The sequence below is a fragment of the Centruroides sculpturatus genome, unplaced genomic scaffold (genome assembly GCF_000671375.1).
Source record: "Centruroides sculpturatus isolate CEXI.00-Female unplaced genomic scaffold, Cexi_2.0 scaffold718, whole genome shotgun sequence".
NCBI lineage: Eukaryota > Metazoa > Arthropoda > Arachnida > Scorpiones > Buthidae > Centruroides > Centruroides sculpturatus.
The window spans coordinates 53,444-66,036 of NW_019384925.1; the positions used below are offsets into that span (position 1 = coordinate 53,444).

Genomic DNA, 12,593 nt, shown 5'->3' on the forward strand with positions numbered 1-12,593 from the left:
AACTTTGGAGACATCATTAATATAAATAATTTTAATCGCCGTTGAATTAAAAATGTTTCTTTCACAAGAAATGTATAAAATTACAATACTGTATTAGACTTACGGTACCTAATTTACATACTGTACAGACGATAGTAAACTCAACTTACTCGCCTAAACTCTCCGTAGCGTAGCGCTGGACAACGGATAATATATATATAATTATAATAAAGTTAAAATAAATTAAGTTAATATATAATTATATATACAGTACCTAATTTATATATAATACTGTACAGACGATAGTAAACTCAACTTACTCGCCTAAACTCTGTAGCGTGTAAGTAGTTCAGCTGATCGTCTACTATTGGTCCAGATTCGACCAATCCTGTCGTGACACGAGTCGGCGACAACGTTTTACGAGACCCTTTTAGCGTCTTTATACGAATACCGTCACAATTTTTTCGCCACGTTATAGGAATCTCTGTTACAGGAACCCACGTTATAGGGGGGTCTACTGTAATCAGTTCGACATATCAAATATCTTTGATATGTCAAACAAATAGTCAAGAATAAAACTGTTTCATAACAAGGCATAACAATTTAAAATCTTAGAAAAATATATAGGCCATTGCATATTTAATAGTTATTTAAGCTACAATAAAACAGTTACAAAAATATTTGTGGAGAACAATAAAATTGTATTTTATTGAAATTTTACTTAAATATGTAATTTTCTTAACCTCATAATTAAGTAAAGATGACATTGTATGTAAATAATTCTCACCTGACTAATAGGATTTTCTATTATTAAAAATTTGAGCTCTACTGCTATCAGGACACTGGATAGGAATATGAGTGCAATCAATTGCCCTAATTATTCCAAACATTATCCTTAGATAATATAGAAAAATCCTGCATAATAGATGGAAGTTCAGATTCTGTCGGAAATACGATTTCAGCATTTTTCAGATGAACTAATGCCTTTGAAACACTTTGGATGGTTCTGATAATGGTATAATGATAATTAATAATGAATACAATATATAACTTAATACAAACATTAAACAAGACCTTATTCTTATAAACATCTCTTCACTGTACAAAAACTTTTAAAATTTATTTAATAATAGTTTGATACGAGGGTCATTCTAAAAGAAAAGAACATTTTGATCTGACAAACCATTCAGTTCTCCCACTATCCTCCACTGTTGCATCATGAACCTTTCCGTGTTTTCACGCCAGTCTGATGCTAACAGTAAGCCACAATGATTGTTTATTGTTTACAGTGTGACTTTGAAATGTGTGATAAAATTAAAGATCTCACCAAGTGTGAGGTTTGTAGTGTAATACGCTTTTTGAATGCGAAAAAAGTCTGCCCTATCAAAATTTACAGATAACCAAGGTTTTTTTTTTTTTTTTTTATTTAGGTACAAAACTTAGTACATAACCTGATTCCGCTAATGGCATTATCAGGAAGTATAATACAGAATTAATATTTACATGTAATATCAAAATATTGTTTAAAACATTAAAAGATATTTAACAAATGATAAAGTGGACAGTAAAAATAAAAATTAACATGAGAATAAAGTTTACAAGAAAGCCTAATTTCTTATCAGGGAAAGAACCATAGTATTGTATGGTGTCAAGAGATGAATGTGAAAATTACAATAATGTAGAAATAATCAATGAAAGGCAACAGATGTTGAGAATAAATGCACTAGTTGAAGTTCTGACTGTTATTTATATAGTTGACTTGTTTGCAGAGTCTTTCAAAGGCCATATAGGTGTTCTTAGAGGACCAAATCGCGGACGGCTTGCAAGGCCAAGCTATTCCTTGATCCTGTGTTGCCATTCGAAGTTCGAGTCACTCCCTTTCAAAAGTTGGGCAACGGAAAAGATAATGTAACGATCCATCCTCTTCCATTTTGCAAGTAGGGCAGATCTTTGAGTTGCAATGATTGAATCTTTCTAGATAAGTGGCAAACTTGCCATGATTTGTAAGAAACTGCGAAATGTAATGGGTAGGTCTATACCACTTATTATTATTAAATTCTTTCAAGTTTGTGATGAATTTATAAGTAATATGTTCGCTGTGTTGGTTCCACCTTTCCTGCCATTGATGGATGGTTTCTATTCTTAAAATATTGCAAATTATTCTTTTACTAATTTTATTGTATGCTATTGGTAGGGTGTCTTCCGCTGCAGCTTCCTTCGCCAGGAAGTCAGCTCTCTCATTACCGATTTCGCCCTGATGGGCTCTTACCCATTCAATATTGTATTTGTTTGTCGATAAGTATATCAGCTCTCTTATTTTTTCGGCAGTTGGGTGTAGATTTCTGTTTTTAATGGTTTGAACCGATGAGAACGAATCCGTATAGATGTTTATCTTGTTATTGTTGAAGTTGCTGTTAGTATATTCAATGGCCATTTTTATAGCCCACATTTCGGCTTGAAAGATCGTACATTCGTTAAGCAAACGAAATTTACAGTAGTTTGTTTCATTACCGTTTTTATATATAACGTAGCTGCATCCCACTTTGTTATTATGATTGGAACCATCTGTATATATAAGTATGGTATCTTCTGTTATGGTATTATCTTGGCTTAGTATGGAATTCTCCGATGAGATAGTGCAGCTAAATGATGATGGCCATTCGACATCATGGTAATTTATGTCTCTGGTTCCAATTTTGATATTTTCTCCTCTTTTAAGTCTAAATAATTTTTTCTTTTCGTCAATTATAAGGTCAATCGGCGGTTTTCTAGTTATTACTTGCAAGCACACATTGCTTGTAGTTCTATATGCTTTTGAAATCAATAGTAGAATGCGTCTTTGGGACGAGATCATTTTTCTCCTGGGGTGGACCTTGGAAATGGCCCATCCCCAGGTACCACAAGCATATGTTATTGTTGGTATATATATGCCATCATAAATTATTGACAATGATTTCGAGGTTAGACCCCATTTCTGTTTGGCGACTTGGGAGAAGATCTGGCAAATCAGGCCAGTACGTTCAGTAATGTGAGTGATATGACTGTCCCATGCCAGCCTAAAATCTAATATGACTCCTAAGTATCTTAACGATTTCTCAACCTTAATTGTTGTCCCGTTCATCTTCAGATGCGGAGGTCTTGCGTAAAGATTGGCTTTTCTCGGTTTGTTGAAAACAATTGCTTTTGTTTTGTTGGTGTTGAATTTTAATTTGTGCCTGTCACCCCAATTATATATCTCTTGCAGTAAACCATTTCCTTTTGCCTCTAATTCAGCCCTAGATCTTCCTCCTACTAGCATAAATACATCATCGGCGTATGCTATACAGTATGTTTGTCCAAAATCATTGCTAAGAAAGCTGTCGAACATAATAACCAAGGTTTATGGTAATGTGATGAATGAAGCTTCAGTTCAAAACAAACGGTAGGGACTGTTGTCCAGAGGCATTTGCTCTCCTTTTCATCACTTGCCTTCTCTCTTCCTCTTCTTTCACCATCTTTTCAACCTCCAGGTTGTACCTTTGAGGCAGCCCTTTCTTTGTAGTAGTAGTAGTAGAGCCCAGAGGCATTGTGCTTCTTCAGGATAACACATGTTCTCATGCTGCTGCGTTGACAAACTTGCTTCAGCAGTTTAAGTGGGAAGTTTTTGAACATCCTTCTTATAGCCCGGACTAGGCTCCGAGTGATTACATCTTGTCCCAAAATTAAAGGATATTTCAGCCAGGAATCACTATGGAAGTGACAACGAACTGAAGGAGGCCATTAATGACTGATTCAAGAACTTGGCAGTAACTGAGTGTGCAGAAGGCATAGAAAAGCTGATGATATGCTATGACAAATGTTTAAATTTGTATGGCAAATATGTAGAAATATGTACTATAAATTTGCCAGACTCACGACAATAGATAACCGATTCACATCACACTAATGTTGCCAAATACAGTATTACTAATGACATACACAAGGGTTGATTGTTCAATTCGTTCCTGATCGAACAATTTTTCCTTTCTCCCTTTTTAGTAAGAACATGTTCTAATTAAAAAGGGAGAAAGGAAAGGATTCATCCAAAACTCATCTTATGGTCTTCCTTTCAGCACAGTTTCCTTTATTTGGAGATGGGCCATTTCGGCAGGAGCATTCATAGAATTCGCATGGATTCTATGGATTGGATGGCTGCTGTTCAAATCTAGACGTAATTATGCACACAGTACCTTTCAAGGAGACTCTAGCAACTCAGTCAACAGACCTTGAAAAATTATCTGGGGATCTTTATCCCTTCACTTTTAAAATGATTGTCTTGTCCACTCCAGAGCAAGGTCAGTAGCTCACATTCAGGTCCATCTCAGATGGGATCCTCATGTGATACTTCCTGCTATGGTGATCACCTCTGGAAAAACTGAACTGCCCGAGCAAAAGAGAAAATCGCTTTGTCTCTGCCAATCGTTAGGCCTACAGGACATTAGTGTACATAGTGTCTACATATTTTTGGAAGATCCCTAAAATATATCAAAACTTGCTAAATTCCTTTTCTGCTACTGTCCAATTAAACAAAAAGTTGCCCCGATTAACTGATTAAATTATGTATTAATTTATTAGTTTGGTTTGTGTTCTTTGAGATTTGGTCCAATAAAGCGTTTGCTTCGATTAACCGGTGGCTCGATTAAATGAAATTGACTGTATTTAGTTATATCTAATGTTGTTTAAGTATTTAAGTGAACTCTATTTTAATAGGCAAGTGGAATATCTGGTGTTAATTTTACCAACTGGTCTAAAACCTTCAGCTGTGTGCCGGAATTGTTGTTTGCACCCAAGACAAATGACGAAATTGCTCAAGTATGAATGATACTTCTAAATATTAATAAAAGCAATATTATAATTTTAAATGATTAATTGTATTTTCTTCTTTTGTTTCTAATTAGATTCTTGCATTGGCTACAGATGAAAAAAAGCATGTGCGTGTTGTTGGATGTGGACATTCACCATCAGACATAGCATGTACAGAAGATTATATGATTAGTTTACAGCATATGAACAAAGTTGTTGAGGTAAATCATATACTAGCAGATGAGCCGGGCATTTCTCGGGCAAAAAGTAATGATAACAAAGATTAAGATTATTAAACTATAGTCAGTCTTACCTATTTTCACTGGGTGCAAGAATTATGTCCCCATCTTTCAAGACTAATTAGAGAATTTTTAGATATCTGCTTACTATGCCAGGATAATGATAATTAAGACTCACTGCAACCATTAACCAGTGCGTAGTACCACTAAGTGATGAATAACAAACATTTTCATGATCCTTTCTGGGTTCTTCTTCAGGTTTACTTAATTCCGGAAATAAGCTGGATTTTTCTGAATCATTCATAAATATAAATTCAAACATTTTACGTTCTTTGTTATTGTTTTAGCACTGAAGAGGGACTGGAAAATATTAGACCAGCCCGAAATGCATTTGATGTAGTCTTTACAAAATAAATTTAATTTGCCAATACGATTGCTGTGAGATTTGTCCACCAAGAATAATTTTGGATTACAGAGGCTAAAATTGTCATATTAACTAATATACAGCAAACCATTTATATATATTTTGATAAATTCAAACATTAAAACGAAAAGTTTGAATAAAGCAAACTTATATTCAAGGACTCAACGTGTCAACTTTAAATACAATGGAATGCTAAATATTGGTTGAGAATTTTTAGAAGGGTCTAAAAATTTATTCAATTTTCTGCAAAAATGCAAAAAAAGGCATCTAAAATAGTACAGTAGAAGCTGAGTTCTTCGGGGTAATCCTTAATTCTTAACCTCTCCCTCTCCCCCACAGGAGGAATTTCCAAAAATCCCTTCTTAGTGTGCATTCTTGTGATGTACCCTAACTGTGTACCCTAACTGTGTACCAAATTTCAATTTTCAACTCCTAACCGTTTGGGCTCTGTGCTTATTATCAACCCATCTCAATTATACTATAGCTAAATATACAGTAGAGCATCGATTATCTGACTCATTTGGGGACTGGGGTTGGTTGGATAACTGAAAAAACGGATAATCAAAAAGTATGAAAAAATACATTATTAGTATAGTATATTAGTATATTGCTATTAACCTACTTCACGTTGAATTTTCATTGATGTTAAGCCTAACAAAATTTTTTTTAAAATAATAATCATTGCTGTTGTATCATTAAAAATTATATCTTTATTTTGCACAAAATAANATTTCAATCAAATTTTTTTTTGTATCTGTCCTATAAGACGACCACAGATTTTGGGGGCCTTTTTTTATGATTCAATTATGATATTAAATTGAATATCTTATTGTTGAAATTCCTTGAATCTCAAATAAATTGTTATTAAAACATATAGATTACCAAACCTACAATTGGAGCACAAAATAAAAAGACCTTAGGTTCAAAACACTTCATGGAATATGATTCTCTACAGTTTAGTACTTAATGACTAGCAAAAAATTTGATCATTAGCATTAACACTTAATATTTTTCACACATATAATTTTTTGTCATTATCTTACAAACACACGTAGTGCTAACATGACATTATTTGGTGGCATATATTTAATACAGATGTAACAATGAATGGAAGTGACACTAAAAATTAGGAGTATAAAACTGTCTACATGAGCAAAACATCAATAACAATCATGGATTGTAATACAAATTTTTCTGAATTATGCCACTCCATTTTAAGCATATAGAATTAAGATGTAAAAAAATTTTGGAGCAAAATACTTTATAGAAATGTCCTGACTACTCTTGTTGATTTTGGATGGTCTACAATCTTTAGAAATGATATTACATTGATTTAACTGAAGATATATAATAACTTATAATAACTGCACTACACAAGACAGACATTACAGATAAAATATTGGAATTCATATGAAAAATGTTTATTTACAACAGTTTACATTAAGAAATATTCTAATCGGATGAATATAATAACTTTTACGAAGGATAAATTAAAAATCTACCTTTATACGTGACGACGATTGTTTATCCGCTAATTTTCTAGCTGCACTGTCCATTACGAAATGATTTTCAATATGAAATATAGAATCGAGCACGCTTACACGAAATTCGCTTCTTTTTTCAGTAGTAAGATCTATACATGTATTATACATGCGATTAAGATATGTTTTATGGCATATCAACCAACCTAGATCGTGGCTTGCAATAATTGCCATTCGCCCACGTTGTTTACATTCCGAAAAACACGCTGCTTTTTTTCATACTCCCTCTAGTGAGAAAGGTTGTTTATTGATATATATAATTTTTAAATTATAAATTTAATAATTATTACGTAAAATTTTTAAATCAATTATTTCTGTTCGATCATTTACTTCTGCTCATAAATAAATAAATATTTACTCTCAAGAAAAATGAATTAAAATATTTTCCCCCGTTTGCTGTAAATAAGGTGGCAACATTTACTCTATTCTTAAGAGCTAACATGTGGTTTGTATCAAGGATATGAATATGAAAGATATAAAGGTAATTTTACGTTAACTTTAGTTAACAGGTCAAAAATTTTGATTTATTTTTGAAATTCTGTTGAACTATAAATATGGCGTAAAGTATTTTAAAATATTTTAATTAATTTAGATTAAGCTCAAGAATTCTAAGAATTTGTGTTCGTGTATATACTGACAGCTCTATTAATAGTTTAAGCGATTTCGGCGTTTGAATGAACGTGTTTTGATATTGATAATCAGCTTGATAATTTTCATATTGTTTTGAAAATTCATTCGTTATGGAGGAAAAAAAATACGTGTATTCATTTACGTAACATTCCTAAATTCCAAAGGAATTTGAGTACAAGTTTTATGGTCAACTATTTGAAAAACTATCACATTATTTAGTGATTTCTAAATATAACAGGGATGAGCAAACTGTTATCAGAGGAGCCAAATATGGTAAAATTGCAGCTTTAAATGGGGTGGTTTGTATTGAGGAGGCCACTAAGGTGCATTCCTTGATGAAAGAATCAGTCGTGTGGATCATCCAATTACATCCAGGAGTAGCCTCGATGTAGGGTCAAATAAATGATCTCAGGACAGATGAGAGAATCCATTGGTAGTTGCCTAAATTTATTTTCCAGGATATCTATAAGTTACAATCATGTCAGCTGCTAATGATGGTTTGGGTTCACCACCAGACAAGTGACTAGACAGAAATGCGTCTACCCAAAAATTGAGTTAGCCGTGGTCTGATGTCATGTTGATTGGGAAAGATGGTCAAATTCTGTGTTTCCAACTGCTGCGGTACCTTATTGGAGCTGTAGACCATGCCCATGGCCATAAAACAAAGGGACCAATTGTCTATGTAGAGTGAGATTTAGCCTTTGAAATCATCCTATCTGTAATTTTTCAAACTCTCAAAACTGTGGTAAGATTTAAAAAGTGAAAAAATCCAGAACTATTTTTCCAAACAATGCTAAAAATGAAATGTTTTCCGCTTTACTAGAGGTTGCTACAAGCTCCTAAAATGTAAGAAACGCCATTGTACAGATTACTTTTGAGGCATGATTGGAGTTGTGCTCCCTGCTTTTTTAAGCATATCACATGTACTACCTGATTTTGGGGGCTATATTTCATAAAGGGTAATATTTAGACCATCAGTTCCTGACTTTTCACATAACTTCGTGGGGCCAAAGCAGATTTGAATTAGAGCCACGTGTGGTGTTGACTTCAGAAACTTTTCTTTTATGAAAATTTTTTGGGGAGAATCCCCAGTAACCTTGTTTGTTTTCTTAATACAACTTCTGGAGGGTTAATCTTTGTAGAGAGGGTTAGTCAGATATGGCACTATCACGATGTAGTAGAGAATAAATGTGGGAAATTTTTTAAGAATTTTCCCATGCATTTTTCTTGTTTCTGTTTCAGAAAAAATTTAAATACAAAATCAACGTACCAGGAACCTGTTTCCGGTGTGCTTCTAGGTAAAACAAAGTGTTACAAACGTTTTCGAACTTGTAAGTTCTTCTTCAGGTAACCGACATCTAAGCGAATGCCGTTCAAAATGTTACAAGTTCGAAAACGTTTGTAACACTTTGTTTTACCTAGAAGCACACCGGAAACAGGTTCCTGGTTTGTTGATTTTGTATTTACTTTAACCCGGTGTAGTAAATTGCCGATCAGAAAAAATTTTTTAAACAGTTATGGCTATTAAAGAAAAATCTTTCTTTATTGTCATATAATTCCTTTTTTATGTGAACTTTTTTTCACAGTAGTTTTTGGCAATATCTGCAAGCTTTTTTTGCAGATGTCGTTTATCCGAATCAATTGGGGAATGGGGTTGTTCGGATAACCGATTATGTAGGAAAAAATATATTAACCTGTCACGTGTTGAAATTTTTCTCCGTTGTGTATCGCTTTGTGTTCAATTTTCATCGATGTTAAGCCTAATGAAGACTATTGTATCATTAATAATTATTTTTTTATTTTGTACACATAAAATAAATATATTGAAAAATATAAAAACCGAAAAAAATATACTTTAGAAGTTGATCTACTATCAAAAACGTTCGATTCAACACGACACACAGTCCTCAGAAAAACATCACACAATAGTGTCAGTGCTGCCAGCTAAAACACACACACCAACAAAAAAAAAATATTGGAGTAGCCCAAGATATAGGCAAAGATTGCAGCGCCACAGCACCAGCAAAAATTTAAATTTGCCGATTGGAATTCTTTCTGATAAACGACGCTCTACTGTATAGATGTCGTTCTCCAGTGCTACGTGATCGTCCTTGACGGGTATATCCATTGATCACTGCAGAGTGGTTAAGTTCTGTGCTGCTACAGTGTTCACTGTATCTGTGCCACACCAGCAATCTAGGGTTCCCAGATTTGTCCAAAATTTAAATTTAAATATTCTTACTGCAGTTTATAAAAGATTGGTTTGGGGGCCTAAGCAATGCCCCTAGGACAATATGCCACTATGATTTATTTTACTCTTATGGGCATGATCGTAGTTTTGATAAGGTCCCAACTGCCTCATTCAAATCTGCAATTTATCATTACTTTAGGACCAGCTAGGCAAACATTCATTTAAAGATACTGCTAAGGGTATGTTCATAAAGTTAAAAAACTTTACAAACACACCTTTAGTATCTTGGGCCTGAGACACAAAGGTGAATTTGGACCCATCCATATACCCAATTACCCATAATTAAATATTCAGCAAAGAAAATACACTTATTGTCAATTTTAATTTCTTAATTTTTTATTTACATTTACAATACAACCTGAACAGGTCAGAATCAAATCAAAAAACACATATTGGCATGACAGAGTCTTTTATTAAAGTATGAACAAGTTTTTTTATGCTTTATTGAAGGAAAACTTTTCTGGTAATTACCACATCAGTAGACAATATTGCAAGTGAATTTAACTAATCAAGTATGTACCATTGTGCTGTGCATATAGATTTTTACTCTCTTAAACCTGAAAATGGCCTTTCTCTGCTATCATTACTTGAGGGGAGCATTAAAGTAAATGTGAATACAGTAGAACCCCTCTAGTCTGCCCTCGGCTAGTCCGTCACTCCGGTTAATCCGACCGTGGTCGGAGTTGAGAAACTTGTCCCGACTCGTCAGTGACTCACCGTCCATGGCATTCTTCTGTGTTTGTTACAGTATATGTTTTACATTGTGTGTATGTGTACAGTTTTGTGTGTGTTTTCAACATGTCAGGAGTGAAACGTAAATACGTTACTCTTTCATTAAATGAAAAATTAGCAGTGCTACAAAGACTGGACAAAGGGAAGATCATTTATTTTATTTTTTTCTGATAATCCGACCTTTTTTGCGTTCCGACCATATCCCCAGTCCCAAAGGCGACGGATTAGAGGGGTTCTACTGTAAAGATAAACAAGTTTGGAATGTGGATTGTAATTTGCAATCTGTAATGAATTTGTACAATTTGACTGGGTTAGAAATTACTTTTGTTTTCAACTTCACAAAATTGAAAAGTTTGTTTTGAAATTGCTCTTCTGATCATTGTTGTAAATCATTTGACAAAAATTTGACCTTGTGGAGTGGTTAGAATATGAATAATTTTAGGAAATATTAATTATGTTTTCTTAATTGGCTAGCTGATGGATTGGGGTATTATTAATTTAAATGTAATAAAAATGTACAGTATAACAGATATATTACTTATTATTTATAAAAAGATTTAATGATTTTTGTAAAATAGTACTATTCTTAATTTTTTCATCTTTTTGGGTTTCTCATTTCTTGGATATTAGGCACATGCCTAGGTTTGTCTAATGGTCAAAATGGCACTGACCCTTTGCTTTCCATATGCCTGTTTGAGCTTACGATTATAACTCACCAAGTTGTGAGTTATGCTTACAATCTGTTTGCATGTTATACTAATAATAATTGGTAAACTTACAATAATATTACATATGTACTTGATTACTTCTTGTTCTTTATTTTGTTAGGATTAAGCATAAAATTGCTTGAGAGAACAAATTCTATAGGAACACAACAAAGTTAGATATACAGTCTTTATTGATTCCAGAGGATGTGTTTTGGACAATATGAACCTCATTGGTCCTCTCTTAATTTTACATTAAATTAAATTAATTAATCTGGAAGTTAGGTGTGTGTTATAGTTATAATAGTGGCAACTGGATTTTAATGTATAATACCACTGTCTTTTCATGGATATTCTGACTGTTTTCTTGTAGACAGTTTTTTTTTTTTTTTGCTTTTATAAATTTACAGAGGTTATTGTATAACATTTTATTTTGCACAATTGCTGTGCTCTTTGGCAGTCAATTTGAGCTAGCCAAAACACATTGTCTCATAAAGTTATCAGGAGTATGTTTGTATTTGCTGCACTGGAATAAGTAATGTGTCATGTCATCAACGCTGTCACTGTCTGTATCGCACTTGTCATATTTCTTTTTTCAAATCAAAAGAGATGTTTATTAAAGTTACCATGTGCTAGTAAACATTGAGCTATTTTGTAAGTAGGTTTAAGATGTCTACATGCTCTTCTGGCAGCGATCGTCGGTATGAAACTATACAAAGTTCTACCTGTGTTTGAGTGTTCCCATTCTTCTTGCCATCTTTGATCAATTATTTCTTTAATTTTTTGCTTAAGTGCTTGGATTGGTATTTTACTATATGTTATTGGTTCTTTTTGCTGCTTTCTTAGCCAGAAATACATGTTGACACGCATATTTACCTTGCAGTGCAACAGTATAGTCACAGCACAGTAAATGTCTATTGTCTATCCAGGGGCCATGACAAAATTTTACACAAAGTGGGGATTGGAAATGAAAATAGTTTGCATACCACTAGTTTAGTGAACTTTTACCAGACTATCTGGCAACCTAACAAAATGGCAGAAACAAACAGCTTTACATTGGCATTTGCAGACTATTTTGTCAAAATAACTTTTGGTTAATATAGATGAGTAGTAAAGATGGAGTTAATAATAATAATATAACTCTGAAATTTTGCTTTGTCAGAGCCCAAGTCATCCATTGGTTACTGCACCAATGAACTCATCAGTGAATATCAGAACATGTATTAGTATGTTTCGTATATATAGTGGGTGATCAGTTAACGAACACTTTTG

At 33.3% G+C, this 12,593-nt stretch overlaps 1 protein-coding gene across 1 annotated transcript in view; it reads left to right on the top strand.

The window, feature by feature from the left end:
• Positions 1–12,593, top strand: part of LOC111631909 (L-gulonolactone oxidase-like) — a 39,711-nt gene that overhangs the window by 4,296 nt on the left and 22,822 nt on the right. Inside the window, exons 2-4 of the mRNA XM_023376243.1 lie at positions 4,708–4,809; positions 4,896–5,067; positions 7,854–8,022. Coding sequence (XP_023232011.1) covers positions 4,708–4,809; positions 4,896–5,067; positions 7,854–8,022 — 443 coding nt within the window. The remainder of the gene's footprint in view (positions 1–4,707; positions 4,810–4,895; positions 5,068–7,853; positions 8,023–12,593) is intronic.